The sequence below is a fragment of the Acomys minous genome (genome assembly GCF_964271855.1).
Source record: "Acomys minous genome assembly, chromosome: 18".
Classification (NCBI taxonomy): Eukaryota; Metazoa; Chordata; class Mammalia; order Rodentia; family Muridae; genus Acomys; species Acomys minous.
The window spans coordinates 34,073,129-34,091,151 of NC_140501.1; the positions used below are offsets into that span (position 1 = coordinate 34,073,129).

The 18,023-nt window shown below is 37.0% G+C and overlaps 1 protein-coding gene across 3 annotated transcripts in view; it reads left to right on the forward strand.

Annotated features, from left to right (window-relative positions):
- The window catches only part of DIAPH3 (diaphanous related formin 3), a 454,594-nt gene that overhangs the window by 243,702 nt on the left and 192,869 nt on the right, over positions 1–18,023 (forward strand). For all 3 annotated transcript variants that reach the window (XM_084767928.1, XM_084767927.1, XM_084767929.1), the window contains 2 exons: positions 1,820–2,059; positions 17,613–17,742. In XM_084767928.1, the coding sequence (XP_084624054.1) occupies positions 1,820–2,059; positions 17,613–17,742 (370 nt within the window). The remainder of the gene's footprint in view (positions 1–1,819; positions 2,060–17,612; positions 17,743–18,023) is intronic.

Genomic DNA, 18,023 nt, shown 5'->3' on the forward strand with positions numbered 1-18,023 from the left:
GTGTTAGAGATCTTAAAGGATCAATTCATGTACTATGGAAATTAATTTCCTAATGGCAGTGACCCTTTCTCCTTCTACAAGTTTGTATTTATTAAGTTTTAAAATGCATTAAGAATATCTTTGTTGAATCTACTTTCTTTTTGTTCTGTTGTCAAAGGTGTTTTTTAACTGGGTGGTGGTGGCACACATCTTTAATCTCTGCATTTGGGAGGCAGAGGCCGGTGAAACTCTGGATGGCTGCTCTGAGGCCAGCCTAGTCAGGATACCCAAGCCAAGGCTACACAGAGAAACCTTTTCTCAGAAAAAAGCAAAACAAAATCAAAATTTTTGTTTTGTTTTTTTTCCTAGACAGAAGTTGCAGACACTCTTTGAAATCAAGGAAATGGAATGCTTTTACAGTGCCTATACAGTGGACTTCTTACCAGTTACACTAGTTTGGCTTTTAGAAACTTGCTTATTCCACTGCATACGTGTGACGTGGATCATGGCAGCAGATAAATTACTATTTCTGTTACTGTTGATGAAACATTAAGCACTATGAGGATTAGGTTCATTTAAGATGCTCATTCATTGGTTTAGTACTCCTGTTTTGTAACTTCAGTTGGTTGTTAAGACAGTCTATACCATCTTTTTAAGTCAGATTGTAATCCAGGGCCTTGTGTATACTGAGCAAGTTCTCTACCACTGAGTCTCTTATCTTATTTACTTTAAATAACAATTAAATGAAATGACATTTAGCAATAGGAGCATGTTACATTTTCCTGATGCATCCTGACTTTTATTACATCTGTCTTCCTCCAGGCTTCATTTAACATCATATTTCACCCCTTCCTGTTGGATCCTGGACATGAGGCTTCATGTCTTTTAACCCTGTTGGTTCTCTCACTGCGATCTGTCCTTGCCTCAAACTTCCTTTGCTATTTGCTGGAACAGCATCAACAGTTTTTCTATTACTTCCCCATCAGTATTACGAAGGTCTCATATTGCTAATGTATTTTTATCAAGGAAAGTACATCTTAACTGAGGGAGGTTTTGAGCTCCACCTAAGAGGATTTTTGTTTCACACAAAGCTAGAATAGAGGGCATTAGCTTCGGAAGAACAAGAAGGACCCTTTCTTCTTTCTCACCTCTAGCCTTCTGTTCTCAGCAGCCAAACCAAGTCCCCTAGTTACCTTGGCATGTGACAGCCCTGTGGCTTTGTGCTGCTTTGTCTCCTGCTGCACCCATGTTTCCTGACTCTGGTTCTGCTAATTTAGAATGTGTCAGGAGTCATTCTACTTTTCTGTGTTTCTGAAGAAAGTCAATTTAGTACAAATTGGGACCTATTTACTCTCCCTCTATCTAACACATACTGTTAGTCAGCAGGGCTTCTGAGGACAGCAATTGCTATTTGAGGCAAACAAACCCTTTTTAGACCTCTCTGAATATGTTTTAAACATGACCCAGTATATTTCAGTATTGAACAAAGATTATTTAGTGATGATGTGACTGTGTTGTAGTCTGTTTCCTGTGTATCCTGTTACATTTCTTAAACTTTGGGTTTTTCTTTAAATGTTTATTTGATTGCTTAATTAAACTTCACTATTTCATTAAAGCCTTCTTTTCATTGCACATCTGAATTGTTAATTTTGTTTTTGAAGGATGGCTGGATTCCTTACAGAAACAAGCAGAGCTCTCCCCTTCCTGCCATCAGTTTCAGGGGACATATTGCTTCTTCCGTACTGTCATACCAATAAATCATCCCAGATTACTTGCCGAGGTACAGTACTGAAGTATACCATGCATTTTAAAGGAAATCTGCTATTTTCTTTTCAATCAGATGAGCAATGTGAAGAGACTCCGGCCACGGCTCAGTGCTATTCTCTTTAAGCTTCAATTTGAAGAGCAGGTGAACAACATCAAACCTGACATCATGGCTGTCAGTGCTGCCTGCGAGGAGATCAGGAAGAGCAAAAGCTTCAGCAAGTTGCTGGAACTTGTGTTGCTAATGGGAAACTACATGAATGCTGGCTCCCGGAATGCTCAAACCTTCGGATTTGACCTTAGCTCTCTCTGTAAAGTGAGTTTGTTTTTTTTTTTTTTTTAAACACACGTATTTGCCTGAACACTTACTCTTAAATGTCAGCACTGATTACATTATTTAAATATTTTTATTTTGACGGGCTCATTATCAAGAACTTGAAATGAACCATGAACTCAAACCTAGAGTGAACTGAGCTAATTTACTCAACCTCTGAACTAAATCCAAATATTAATTTTCTCTGATCTGCAAATCCAACTGAAGGATTTTGTTTAATAACTAAATTATATCCTAAACCTATGCTTTCTCAAACCAATGAAATAGAACATCAAAATATCATTTAAGCTTCATATTTATTTAGTTCAGGTACCATCTAGTTTATTGCTTAGGACTGCTGAATTTTTTTTTTTTGCCTTTAACTATTTAAATATTTCTGTGCATTTTGCATATGTAGACTAAAAGAAAAATAAGATTCCTTTCTATATGAAAGGAAGAAGTTTTACTAGAAATACATGTATTTCAGACCTGATTGATGAGTTGAAAATGTTATGAAAACTGAGTGAGTTTACATAATGCTTTATTGTTTTCTTCCGGCTTCTTTCATAGCTTGAATTTCTTTGTAACAAGCGTGGTCAGTGTTTTGTATGACAGACCTCTTTTGGGGGTGTATGCCACTGTAATTGTGCTTTAGTGATCTGCCTGCCACAGAGTCTTCTCGTTTACATACCACGAGACACTTCGTAACATCCATCTGATTAAGGACTTTGGTTTTTACAGTTGCTATCCTGATAGAGAATGTGAGAATCTGTCAGCTTTGCTGTTGGTTGGTGAATGGCCTCTACACTGTGGCTTTAGAGTCCTGACCCCTGACCTGCCCACACTGAATTTTCCTCTTCCCTTTTAATTTTCCTGCCTTTGTTACCACAGCTTTCTGTATTTGGTTAAGTTCCCTGCTGCAAGTGACACATTTCCTGCAAGGCAGACTAAACGCTTTGTGCATCAGTGCCGACTCAGGGTAAATTGCTGTGATGTGTGGTTTCCCATGTCACAGTGCAAAGGTAGGTGAGAGACATTACGTGGCACGTGTGGAACTCATATTTTCTGGAGGTGAACCACAATTATATTTGCTTGCCTTTTTTAGATTTACTTCTTCCTTTTATGATGATTCAGTGCTTTAATAGAGCTGTTTACAAAATCATATGACAGTCATGTTTTGCCAGAGAGGCCAGCTTAGCAGGTAGAGGGTGGTGGCTAAGTGCTCAGAGGAAAAGAGGTGAATGTTGAAGCTGAGTGTATATTTCCTGGGGAGGGGGGGGATGTAAGCAAGAGAAAGAGCTTGGCAGAAAACTTATTGCATGGCACATGTGGGTACATACTTGTCCAGGACCTTTGCATTCTTTATAGGACAGGATTTGGGGAAAGTTTGACTGAAATAGGGAGCTAATAAATACCTCTAAATCCATGCTCTGTGGTGGTAGTGTTCTCAAGACACATTACTTCTGTAAACCAGGTAGTTTGATCAGACATGTTCAGGAGCACAATTCTGTTTGCAGGAAGAGAGGTTAATCTGTAGTGTCTGTTGCCGGGGAGGATATATTGTGGCTTAAATTTTTGAAATTAGATTTGTACTAAACTCCAGTTATTTCTTTCCTTAGTTGTATTTAGCACATTGCAAATGAATGTATATTCATATTATATATTCAACCTTTTCCTAGGACTGCGGGAAGTCCTACTGGGCAGAGCTAGGGGATGTAGTTGGAGTGCTAGAAATTTGCTGAGTGGCTTACATGTAGTTCCTGACCTGTGATGGTGACAGAAGATATCAGAGTAGGAAGAAAGTTGTGGAAGATGTGGTAGAGAAGGGGAATGGGTCAAAGATAAGCTCTCAATTTGTGCTTTGGCCAATAGGGGGATGTTTTTTTCTACTGACTTGTTTGCCCATTGCTCAGAAAGGAATTAGCTATTTTCTTCCTTTTGTTTACCTTGCCACCTTAAAGGACTGCTTGTTTAAGCTGCCTGATCAGAAGAATACTTAGTTTAAAAAAAAAAAAAGTGGATGTCCACTACACTCCTACCACTAACAGTTGTGATGATAGGGTTCCAAGCTAAGATAGTGGGCTTGGAGCTTGATATAGAATGCTAGACTAGATTGAGGGAAGTGAACTAATTTCCCAGTCTGAGAGGCATTGACAGGATTTGGTGACACGGAGAGGCTGAAGGAGGAGTTGACAAGCTAGGCTACCAAGGACGCTAAAGAAGACAGGAGGAAGACACTGGAGAACTCAGTTCTGTACCTGAAGAAGTGGGCTTTGTTCTTTATCACACAGTATAACTAACACTTTAACTTCCACATCAGCATTAAAGTTTCATGTACCAAAAGTGGGCTCCGTACTCTCCTTCATCTCTTCTTCTTAAAGAGGTGTTGATAGGACACTGATTAATGATGTGGAAGATGCTGATGCAGGGCCTGGTGCATAGTAAAGAGCTAAAGAATGAAGGGAAGTGTTGCATTACAGTAATGTAGTTTGTCATATTTATTTTGTAGTGGAAAACAAGCATTTTCTCCTTGAGATACAGTCATGGATGCATAATAATTTTAAAATCTTATACAAATATCATGCATGCTGTTATTCTTTTACTGCAGTTAGTCTGTAAACCAGTTAATCTGTCTTCAGATGAAAAGTTGTCTGTGTTCATGCATTGGTACTGGGCATTTCTGATCATCACTCTTTGGCAATTTCTGTTGTACAAGAAACAAAATAAATACTACAATTTCATTTTTATTAGCCTGCATGTCAAGTTGAAAGCATATATTGAACAAGATGGTATCTCATCACGTTTGTTATCAGAAGTAGCAGCTTGATCTTTGACAGTTGTGATTAAATTTTTCAGTCTGAATATAAAGCATTTGGTTTTTTGATAAGCCTCCGCAATATGGAGCTTTTTATTTGTTTGACAGTATAAACTCAAGAAATATTTTAATCTATTCAAACATGCTGTGTAATTATATGGCATTTAATGTTCTATACTCAACTCTTATTTAAATTTCGTTTATAAATTAGCTGAGGTATGAACAATGCATGGTTTTAAAAAAATTGGTATTGCTATTTAGGAATTGATAAATGGATCTTGAACTTTGTACCCATCATAGCTTAATTTTCAAAGTTTTTTTTTTAATGCATTTGTACTTGAGAATGCTAACTATGGTACCTCTATTTTGAAAGATGCTATGCGGTAAGTAAGGAATAAATGTAAAAGTAAATATGAATTATAAGGTGAGCATCAATTTGAAGCTTTTAGTAATATGTATATAAAAATTAATGTTCGTATGTACATGTGGATTTTCCTGGTAAAGTATAGCAGAAATGTTTCAATACCTAAAATCTTTTAGCTTTTTCTTTTCCCTGATTAAGGAAATTCTACACTTGTATCCTTATAAAAGGGAAACATGTTCAGTAGTATGCACTTATACACGGCAAAGGCTGAGTCTCCTGGCTTCCTGTGGGTATTTCGGTCTAGACTTCATTTGTGCCCCCCACCCACCACATATGCTGGTGTTATGAGTTCCTTGCCTTGCCTTGCCTTTTCAAAACAATAAAATGTAGAATGTAAATGAAAAATTGTTTGTCCGTCATGATTTTGTCCTAAAATAGTCATTTTTTCACTTTAAGTAAAAGCTGTTAGTAGGCATTTTATATACTTATATACATTTTAAACACACACACACACACACACACATACACACACACACACGCACATCTTCCTTATGATAAAATGTCAATCCATTTCCATAGAAACCCATCATATAGATGGTACATGCCTGTGTGACCAAAATGCTTACTTATGATATTTTTATTTGTTTAGTGAAGAGGATGTTTCTTTACAAGAATTCACTAGCATGGCAAAATGCTTTATTTTCAATTATTAGCATTCTAACTAATGAATGAGTTGAGCTGATTATCAAAGATTACATTAAAGTATATGAGATAATTTTGACTTGTAAATTTAAGGAACAGATGGTTCAAATCTGCACTCAGTGGTGCTGACATGTGTTTTAATAATGTTTACTAATATATACTGAGATGTGTGATTTCTGAATGAAAAAATCATAATCCATAGCATAGGATGCTGTAACTGTTCTAGATTATTAAAGTAAGTGACTTCCTGTATTGAGGTAATAGAAGAGCTTTTTATTTGTTTCTTAGAAATAATATGGTTTTTCATTCCAGTTTAAATTATGCACTTCCCCTCCTTTAGGAAAATTTCCTCATTAGAAAGTTCATTGCTATGTTAAAATTATCAAAACAAGCATAATTTCTGTATGTTTGTGAGTGAGAAGGAAAGTGGTTGAAGGGCAGACAAAGCATACAGCTTTTTTTCAAGTGTAGAATTTTCTACGTGATCTTCTACATACTTCTTTTCTTAGTGCAGGCTTTCCTAAAGTAAAGAACTTCACTAAATCTGTGACGGGAATGCTTTAAAATGAAGACATTGAATTCCCGTTTTCTTTAATGTCTGTAGGAATGGTAGTGGGTAGCCTTTTGAAATTGTGAACATCTCCTGCTTAAATCATATTTATTGATTTGGAGTACCTTTAAAAATCACTAATGCTTTGTCCTTTTCAGCAGTTCCCCTGATTCAGAATGTTTTTGTGTGGTGCTTTAGTTGTGGGCTCCCCAGTAACTGTAATGCTCAGCCCACACTGGGACGCCTTCTGCCTCTTTTGCAGTGCTTATGTAACCCAAAGTGGAAAATCATGACTGATGGTCTCAGAGTAAATAACCAACAAACAAACAGGAGGAAATGGAAAAGAACCAACAGGAAAACAAAAACAAAAAGAAACAACTGAAGGCAAAGTAGTGAAAACAATCCCAAAACTGCTGCTTTTCTTTTATGCCAATCTGAGCACTCTTCTGAAAAGGAAGATTTTTGAAGAGAAATGTGAATTCTAGACACAGAGTACAACTAAAAGAAGTGGAAGGCCAGTGTCCTGAGTCATTATGCAAAGCCTACAGGTAGCATTTCAATCACCATACAGAGTTAGTGTGTCTTGGCCTATCACAGGCAGTTCGTATTTTGCATATCTGTCATAGTCACATTGGTAAGGATTGCAGATTTTTTAGTGTGAAATTTTGACTTTCATGTGTCACTTTTTCATTTCCTCTGAAGTTATTTTTAAGAAAAATCTCTGCCAAACAAACCCATTGTTCCATCTGCATTCAGGGTTTTAGGAGGATTTTTATTTTTCATCAAATTGGCAGAATCATACCAGTACATGTTGGCACCCTTTGTAAGTAAAGCAGTTATGGGCCAAAGAGATGCGAAGAACAAATGCCATTCTTATTTTATATACAGCCAATTAAATCACAGAAATCCTGACCTATATGTTAATGTGAAAGTATTTAGAATGCTGAACCCTTTTGACTCATTAAACACCTTAATCTGTAGCATATCCCCCAAAATATTTAATTGGATTTACTAAGTAGTACTCCTCTCACCTTTGGTTTTTTCAATTGCTAGAATGTGTTGTAAATTAAAAGCATTCTTGTAATAAAATAAGAAATAATTTCTTTTCTTGGGCACAGCCTATGTACTGACATCTCGGCTTTCAATGCTAACTTGACTGTTCCACCAAAGCTCACTTTCTCTTAGATAGTCACCCCAGCATTATCTATAGACACACAGGAAAACAGATGGACATTACAGCTAGAACCAAGATTAATTCCACCTACAATTTCTGATTAATCTCAACTTTACCTTTACATTTTCTAAATGATAACTCTAAGTAGATTTTTGCTTTCTTCCATATACCATGGATTTTTTTCATTCAAACATTTGGTGCAAGGTGTCAGAGGCAAAACATTCAATATTATTATTCACATTGTAATAGTCATAATAAAATAATAGCCATAGTAAAAAATAATCAATTTTTGTTCTTTGGCGTTTTTCTTGTTTAGTTTTTGTTTTTCTTTTTTATTGTTGTTATTGTTGTTTTTCAAAACAGGGTTTCTCTGTGTAGCGTTGGCTGTCCTGGACTCACTTTGTAGACCAGACTGTGCTCAAACTCACAGAGATCTGCCTGCCTCTGCCTCCCAGGTGCTGGGCTTACAGGTGTGAGCCACTGTGCCTGGCTCAATTTTTGTTCTTAAGGAGCACGTAGACTATGATGATGAAATGTACACACAGGTGACATAGAACTCAGCGTTGGGAGACTATAGTGAAGTTGACCAAGATAAATAAGAAAGGAGGGGGAGTAAGCATAATATATCCATGTTAGCATAAAAGGAACTATCATTATTGTTCCCATCCCATGGACATTAAGAGGACAACAAAGGAAGATCATGAATTAGTTTGTAACCTAGATGAAATGATCCCTTTCCTTACTGGCAATGTAGATGTCTCATGGCATAATAGAGAAAAATAACCCCAAAGGCCTTGATTGTAATAGTCAACAATTATTAACCATCTAAAGGATGAAGAACATCCTTTGGTCCAGATAGCTTCAGTAGTTTACTTGTAGCAAATATTTAAGTTGATATAAGGCCCACTATCTGTTTTGCCTCCCATGAAGTGGAACTCAGAGAATACATACTCCTTCTATGAGGCTATGCTGGCTCAGTGTTTGGAAAACAGTGAAACTCATTATATATCAACAGGCTTATGAAGAAAAGTCACCATGTTATTATATTGAAGGCATTTGACAAAATTCACTCAGAGTAAAGGTTCTAAGTGGCCGTACAAGGGAACTACTCCAAGTTGCTAATAAATATCTGCAGGAGCCTTGCACTTGCATCATACATAAAATTTGTGAAGTAAACTGCCCCATGCTCTCACACTGAAGGCTCTACTTTTCTAAGTTGCCACCCCTTTCTAGTTTGTCCTGTATGTTAAAAAAAAAAAAAATAGTGTTCCAGTTAAAGTCTTAGCAAGTTATCTTATGGACACTGACAGAATGATTCCACCATTTACGTGGAGAAGCAAAAGGTCTTGAGTAGCTAAAGCAACACTAGAGAAGAGTGTCACGCTGGAGGTCTGCTACTGCCCGACTTCAAGCCTCAGGATAGTGCAGCAGGAATCAAAATACTGTGATTAGCCAAAACGAAACAAAATAAACAAAACCAAAACCAAACAACAACAACAAAAAAGAGAAATCATCCATAATAGCTCAGAAACACAAAACAGGAGTAATAATATAACAGAAACATGGTCTCCTACCAAAGCTGCCTGGAATAGCTAAACACCTTCATGCTAGGAAAAACAAAAAACAAAACAAAACAAAACAAAAAAAAAACAAAGCAAAGCCTTTTATAGAGAATATTAATGAAGCAAATCTGTGTGACTTTTGGCTTATTAAAAACCTTTGCAATATAACATTAAAAGCATCTTTGCAACATAACATTTTGAAAAGATAAAGTTAATTAAAATTTCTGATAAACTTTAATAGAATTAACATGGAAGCCGCAAACCTTTGTGGGGGGTGGGTGGGTAGACAAATTTTACACCTTAGCAATGAGAACAACGTGGTTAAAATACAACCCAGAGATAAAAATAGGCAGTTTATCAGAGAATGTGCACCGACAGCTAAGAAGCAATTGAAATGGTACTGAAGGGGCTAAAATGTGACATGCTGGCATATTCATATTTCAGGTTAAGACAAAAAAAATAGTTACAAAAGGGCAGCATAGACTCCTCTGTTGTTCCTTGAAAATCAGCAGAAATGTCTCATGTGAGCATTGACCTACTTGTGACAGAAGGCTGCCAGGCCATCTTCAGGGGTGAGAAGCAGAAGCCGTTCTCCACAGCCCTTGTTCACAGCTAGTGTTTAAAAGCTCCCCTCATCATTTGCCTGCTTCTCTGCAACTCACTGTTCTGTCTAACACATTTGCTGCCTGACATTTCCTATGCAGATGTAAATAAATGTCTACACTTCAAATAGGCCACTAACAACAAACCAAAGAAACAGTTCCCCTCATGTCTAGCCCCACAAGCAGGGTGACTTAAGATTATTTAGGCAGCTGCATCACCTAAGAAACGCCTCCCCCACCCCCACGCCCCCAACAGCACAGCTGGGTGAAATCACCTGGCAGTGACAGCCTTGGGCTTTCCTGCACGACCTGCAGCCTATTTTATAGAAGGGTCTGTGTGAGTCATCACTGCTCCCTCCCTTCTCCACTCCCCTGTGCTCTCTTCCCCCACATCTTCTCTCCTCCTCTCTGGCCCTTCCTTCCTTTTCCCTCCTCTCCCCTCTCCTCCCTTTCTATCCTAAGTCTTTTAAGTTTCTTGAGTTTTGTCTTATGAACTTCTCACTGCCTCCAGGAGAGACTGTTTTCAGTCCACTGGAAACAACTGACTTTACCTGCTTCTTGCATCTTTATTTCCTCATGAGGGCTTGTGCCATGTGGCTCTTCATGTTTTATGCCAATTTAATTCTCAAGATTAGATGGCACCTGAAGGAAATAGAAGTAGAGCTTTCTGCTGCTCTGATGTCTCATAGAACTTCTCACTACAAAATGGCAACTAAAATAATAACACAGCATCATGTGCCTACTATAATGGCTAAAGGCAAAGCATGATCGTGCCAGAAGCTGGTAGGCTTCCAGTGTGGTTAGGGGAGGGGAAAGTGGCACACCCATTTTGGAAAACTGGCCTTTTTTTTTTTTTTAACTCTCTCTCTCTGAGAAAATGTTTTTCAGTGTAGCTCTAGCTGTCATGGAACTCCCTCTGTAGACTTGATTGGCCTTGAACTCAGAGATCACTCTGCCTATGCTTTCCAGAGTGCTGGGATTAAAGGGATGTTTCACCACTGCCGAAATTTTTATACTATATTTTTGTGTATATGGCAGGAAACAAGATGTCGTTGTGTAGGTGAATGGTTTCACTAACTGGTACACGTGCACTGCAGAATTATGTGCATTAAATGAAGGAAACCAGTCTTAGAAGTCCTCATGTTATATACTCCGATATGTGCAGAATAATACAGTATAGTATTCTCTAAAAGATGAAGTTATGTGAACAGTAGAAAGAGCTATGGTTGCAGGGATTCTAAGGAAAGGGAAGGATTAAGGGATAAACAAAAATGACACATATTTTTAGGGTAGAAAAAACCTATTTTGTAAAATACTATATTAAAGGTTATAAAGAGTACTATGTTTGTGGAAATGCAGAATTCTAGAACTTAAAGGACATGCCTAAAGTAAGCATGGCCCTCGTTAGCAGTAGTGTGTAAATAATGGCACATTAATTATAAGAGTGTACCATATTTATGAAAGTGTTGATAGAATCCATGTGTCAAGGGTGTGTGAGAATCATTTCTAGTAATTTACTATTTAAATTGAAAACTTCTCTGTCAACGTAAACCTTAAAGCTAACTTTAATTTAAAATTAATTTGCTTGCTCCATATATATTGATGGTTTTGATTACTTTCTATAAGCATTTAATTTAATATTCTTTTTTCTTGCTTTCTAAAAATTCATTTTTTATTTATATATTCATTTTACATCCCAATCCTAACCCCCTCTGTCCTCTTAATATTTATTCTTAAAGTTAGATTAGAAGAGTGATGCATTTACAGAATTTTAAGAAGTAGCTTTGTTTGGATAATATTAGACTCCAGTTTATTTTATTTTATTTTTAAAACTATCCCCTAAGGATAAATGGATTGAGCTAGAAATGATCATAATGAGTGAGTTAACCCAGAAGCAGAAAGACTCAAATGGTATATACTCACTTATATCTGCATATTAGCCCAAGGGGCATGTCCCACGAAAGCCTTCACTTACCAGGAAACTGAGACAGAGGAGAGGACATTCTAGTGGGATTCTAGATGAGAGAATCATGGGGGAAAGGCAAAGTAGAAGGACCCAGAGGGTCCTAGAAGCCTACAAGTAGAACATTATGATAGGCAGATTTGGGCATAGGGGTCCCGCTCAAACTAAGGCACCAGCCAAGGACAATACAGGCGGTAAACCTTAAACCCCTACCCAGATCTAGCCAATGGACGGAACACTCTCCACAGTAGAGTGGAGAGTGGGATATTACTTTCTCACATACTCTGGTGCCTCACCTTTGACCATGTCCCCTGGAGGGGGAGACCTGATGGCACTCAGAGGAAGGACAGCAGGTTACCAAGAAGAGACTTGATACCCTATGAACATATAGAGGGGGAGGTAATCCCCCTCAGGAACAGTCATAGGGGTGGGGAGTAAGGGGAAAATGGGAGGGAGGGAAGAACGGGAGGATACAAGGGAAGGGATAACCATTGAGATGTAACAAGAATAAATTAATAAAAAAAAAATAAAATTAAAAAGGATACTTTCACAATTTATATTGGAGAATACACATTCAACAAGAAAACTACATCAGTACCATAATTCATGTATGTATGTAATATAATATTACATCAGAAATTGGTAACTATTCTATAATAATACTTTAGGTCACCCCTGAACTTATTCCAGTGTTTTTAATTCCTGGAGGAATATGATACTGCCTTTGCTCAGTCATCTTCACATGGAATTTATTTTTCGTGATGTTATTTCATCCATGCACAACAAATTTTATCCTACAAAGGAGAAGAGATGGAATATAAAATTAAAATATAGTTGTATAAGTCTGCTTGAAAATTATTGCTCTCTTTCCCTCCCCCATTGATTCCTGTCTTGTATGGACAAATTATCCACTAGAAATATATGAGCACTAGTTTTTTTTTAGTGGTAAATAAGGTGACATTTTGTTGTTGTTGTTGTTGTTGTTGTTTATTTGTAGATAAAAACAGCAGAACTAAGAGCATGCTCTTTCAGCTAAAAATGACCTAGGGAAGTGTGTGAGCATCTTGAGTTTTGGCAGCTAGAATTGGAGGCTAAAGGACACTGAAACTTTCAGTTGTGGTTAATGTTCTTTTGTTGTTTTACTACCATTTTCATCCACTGTGTTTTAAAGCATTTTGTTAGAACCATCATAGTTTCCAGTGGCTGAAAGCAGCCCAGGCATTTGGGAAGAAGAGGTGATTTGCATAAGGCACTTGGTCTCTCTGAATTTGTTATGTCCCATAAATAGTGGCTACAATACTGACTCCTTCCACCTAGGCTGGGGGATGCTTGTTTTATAGGACTTATCTGTGGTATGTTATTTGGCTTGTTTGTGGCTCAGAATAATTGGCAAATACTAATTCTTGCTGTTATTCTCAGCATTAGTATTGCAGTTCTCATGTGTCATTCCAAGGTTTGGACTTGGGTTGTGTTTGAAGCATTCGCCAAGGTCTATAAACTCTACAGAGACACTGCAGCTTTGATGCACATTTAAATCCTAGCATTATGGCCAGAGGAGTTTTTGGTGTAACATGCTTAAGATACAAATTTTATTTCGCGAATAAGAGGCTATAGCTCTGTCTTTCTTTCTTTCTTTCTTTCTTTTCTTTTCTTTTCTTTTTTTTTTTTGACTCTGAAGATCTATAATAAAAATACATAGCTTTACTAAACCAATAGAGTATTCTTTAAATGTCATCCAAATTTGTGTTGCATACCTTTAAAATGTTTCAAAACCTTGCATTGGCACTGCAAGGGAGTTCTATTGCAGATTGACAAGCAGGACATGATTTATTACAGGGCCTGCTTTTAACATTATTTTGTCTGGAATGAACAGAGTGGTTAGAGAAACTCCATCCATCTTTTTTGTTTATTTGACATTTTGCCGCATTAAATGTACGTTAAAGAAACAATGCATGAATAAAGAATTCTGTCTAACAATGATGATTACTATCTGTCAGATAAGTCTCTTGACAATAACACAGAAGGGAATCCTGTCAAGAAATGTCTGCTAAGATTTAAATAAACCATTTTAATATGAACAAGATCCCAAATGAAATTTAATTTTCTTTCCAAGAAATAGCATTACAAAGTGTGCTTAAGTTATTTTTCATTTCACCAAAATTAGCACTGTCTCTCTGTTTTACTTATAACTCAATCACTAATTACAAATTGGTTACTAAAAACAGAATATACCTTTTGTTAATGTTTGTTCAAAAATTTAAAATTTAGAGCACTAATAGATAAGACTTTGTAAATGCAGTTTGTTATGCTTTTGTATTTTCTTTAAAGCTCCACATAAAAATTTGTACCTTCATATGACTTGTGAGAGAGAAGAGCCACATAGGCAGGAAGGACACCATGAGAGCCCTGGGAATTCAACAGAAGCGTCCTATCCGAGCTTTTCATTTACTAACCAAGTTTCAAGTCCATCTGGAAGTTTTGAGTGGTTGTTTTGTTGTAAGTCTCAAAATATTACACACCAGTTTAGGCGAGATGGTTTGGGTAGGCTTTACCTTAGTATTCACTCGCTATTCCATCCAATATTAGGGTGCTCCCACTATGATTTGTTATGCTGGCCTATGGAAACTTTACCTTCCTTTGGTGTGTTAGCTTTATTTTGTCCCCCCAAAACCAATGTTGGACCTAAATACTTTGCAGTTGTTCTACTAGAAGATTCTACACACTGTATTGTGTCCTAGAACCTGAAACATTTCCTCTCCCTAGTCATAAATGAGTAAACTCTGAGATTGGTCCAATGCATTATGGTCTCACAATAGACTTCTTGAGGTATTAATTCTAATGGTTACTGGGCGATTAATTATATCATAAGAAGTTCTAGAAAATAATGTTTTTATGCAACACATAAGTGAAAGTTTGCTGTGTTTAACTTCTAAAAACGATAGTGTGAATGGAAAAGTTATAAGGACAGATGGATACAAATCAGATTAGTGTTTGTGAGATATGTCCAAGCAGGTCTAAACTACTTGAAAATTTCAAGCATGCAGAATCACTTTTAAATTGAGTGTATATTTGTGTCTCTTTATTTGTATTTTACTTGGTTTATTAGATTCTCTTCTTTGTTTGTTTGTTTTTCTGGGAATACTTTAAATCCATTTGAATTAATGCTTACTGAGTTTGGATTGGAGAATGAATTTAGAGTCTCCCCCCCCCTTTTTTTTTTTTAAATGTTTGGCTCCACTGTGTAAATGTTGCCAGTGTTTAAACTAAGGTCCAATAACTTGCCCTGGGCTACTAACTTATTAGGAGCATGGCTCCCATTAGGAGGTTGTCCGCACTTGTCAGTGGCAATTTGTATTATAACGGTGCCTTTAAAAGTGCTCTTGACGCACTCCTTGGGATGTTGTGAAGTCTCTGTGCCTTTTCAGGAAGGTATTAAATAATGGGTGGAATGTCTGTTTTGGTCATTCTTTGTTGTTGTTATTTTTATTGCTGCTGTTGTTGGGGCTGATGGTGATAGTGGTGTGTGTGTGTGTGTGTGTGTGTGTGTGTGTATGTGTGTGTGTGTCTGTGTGTCTGTGTGTGTGTGAGTCTGTGTGTGTGTGTGTATGTCTGTGTATTAGGGTTGTAAATACGCTAAGAAAAGGGTTCTACCATTAAAGTACATTCTCACCGAAGTGCTGTCCTTTGAGCTACTTACGCAGCAAACTAGTAGAGCATTTGAGCCTTTTGTATGTGCATTCATGTGAGGCTGTCAGATGACTAGCCTGGCATTTCCAGCACATTTTTCCTTCTCTGTGATGACATAGAATCTGTCTCTTCCACTGCCACTACTATTGGATGTTTTGGTTTGTTTGTTTCTAACTTATTTACCTTTTTTGAAAATAATTTTTGTACAATCCAATCACAGGCTTCCTTCCCCTTGACTCTTCTCAGGTGTTCGTCACCTTTCTACAGACCCAACACAGCTCTTTTTCTATCTTTAGAAAACAAACAGACACTAAAACAAAAGAAATAAACCATAATGAAAAAAAAATAGGACCCCTCCCTCCCTCCCTCTTTCCCTCCTTCCTTCTTGAAAAATTGTTGGAAAATAGACTAAAATTTCCAGCTCTCTATTCAATTCTGGTGTGAGAGGAGTGGTTTGTTTGTTGGCTCTGTCCTTTCCCTCTATACCTATTATGAATGAGGACTCTGTGGTAGGTCCTTATGTCAGAGCATCTTTTAGTCCAGTATCCATAGGAGGCCCAATCACAGAACAAAACCAGGAAAAGCTCCCATCCTTTGCTCTATATGCATGTACACCTGCCAGCCAGAAGAGGGCATCACATCCTATTACAGATGGTTGTAAGCCATCATGTAGTTGCTGGCAATTGAACTCAGGACCTCTGGAAGAGCAGTCTGTGCTTTCAACCACCGAGACATCTCTCCAGCCCCAATGGAAAAACATTGTTTAGTTTCTCAAGACAGGATTTCTTTGTGTAGCTCTGGCTGTTCTGGAACCTGATCTGTAGACCAGGCTGGCAGAAATCCACCTGCTTCTATCTTTGCAGTGTACTACCACCTCCCAGCTAGCGCCCATTCTTCTGTTAGAAATTAGGATAACCACTTCTCCATCCTGTGTGCATTCCTAGATTGGTCAAGCCTTGTCAACCCAAGCTGTGTCTGCTTTTGTTTTCTACTGTGTCACCTTTCTCCCAGTCTGTGTACTTTATTGTGAACTCACTATTTTTGGAAGCAAGGAGCTCACAAAATTTTCAAAGACAAGTGTGTTATTACCAGATCTGATAGCATTCACCATCGGGATAGTGTCATTGATAAAAAAGTTATAGTTGCTCCGTCAGGAGGCAAAGACTCATTTGTTTCATTGTTTTGTATATTTAGTATATTATCTTATGTAACACCATCTATGATATATAACCTGTTATATAACATGATATATATCATTCACATATATGTTAGAGATAGAGCAGAGAACATAAATATGAATATGAGATAAGTATTGTTTTAAAAGTTCCTAAATGTAAATAGGAACGAAAAGCCAGCGGTGTTCATGAAAGAAAACCAGTAGACTCAGTGGCACTTCTTGACAAATGTATACCATTTCAGGGTATTACCATTTCAGGGTATTACCATTTGCATATTACTTTTATAACCTTTTATGTTTGTTTCACCCAAAACTGAGACAGTTTGGTTTTTTTAAATATTTATCCACTCCTCCAAATAAAATGAGCAGGCTACCAAGATGAGACTTGATAGTCTTATGACCATATATCGTGGAGGAGGAGGTCCCCCTCAGTCATAGACCTACAGGAGGGGAATATGGTGAAAGAGGGATTAAGGGAGGAATGGGAGGATATAAGTATGGAATAACAATTCAGTTGTAATCTGAATAAATTAATTAAATAAAAAAAAACAAAATCTACTTTTTCTTTTTAAAAAAATTAAATGACTTCTTGAAGAAACATTATTTTGTCTATCTACCTTAAACTCTCGGTAGTTTGAATATGTGCCAAACAATAACATATGAACCACCCAGGATTTGTTTTAGAGTCAACTGTTATATAGATAAACAGGGTATTCTATTTTCCAAGGTATTTCATTTTTACCCACAAAAGATTGCATACTAGATTGCTTTGAAGTTGTTCCTCTTTTATTACAAATGTTAATAATTTTAACCAACATCAAGTAAAAACTAATAAAGTATTCAAGCATTTTCAGAACTGAAACAAGTTTTCATATGAACTTGTGGTCTACAGAGTAACATGTTATATGCTTCAATTATTGTTAAAATACTTAGTGTTTTTTTCCCTTTTTATTTGCTTAGCTAAAGGACACAAAGTCAGCAGATCAGCGAACAACTCTCCTCCATTTCCTGGTGGACATATGTGAAGAAAAGCACCCGGACATCCTTCACTTTGTGGATGATTTTGCACATTTAGACAAAGCCAGTAGAGGTTTGTGTTTTTTATTTAAAGATACATATGTCATTGCTGTGATCTTCAATTCTAAGAGACAGATAATAATGCTTTTTACTTGTGTATATTATTTTGTTAAAGTATTTTCATTTGGAATATGCCTCTTTGAAAAGACATTATAGACTATTTTATGAGTTGCCATGATTAGGAGTAGGAGTATTAGTTAGACAGTAAGATTTATTACTACATTGTTTTCTAGATTAAATTTCATGGGTGCCTGCTAACACCAGCCTCTCATGCTTAGTTTCCTCCACTGTCCT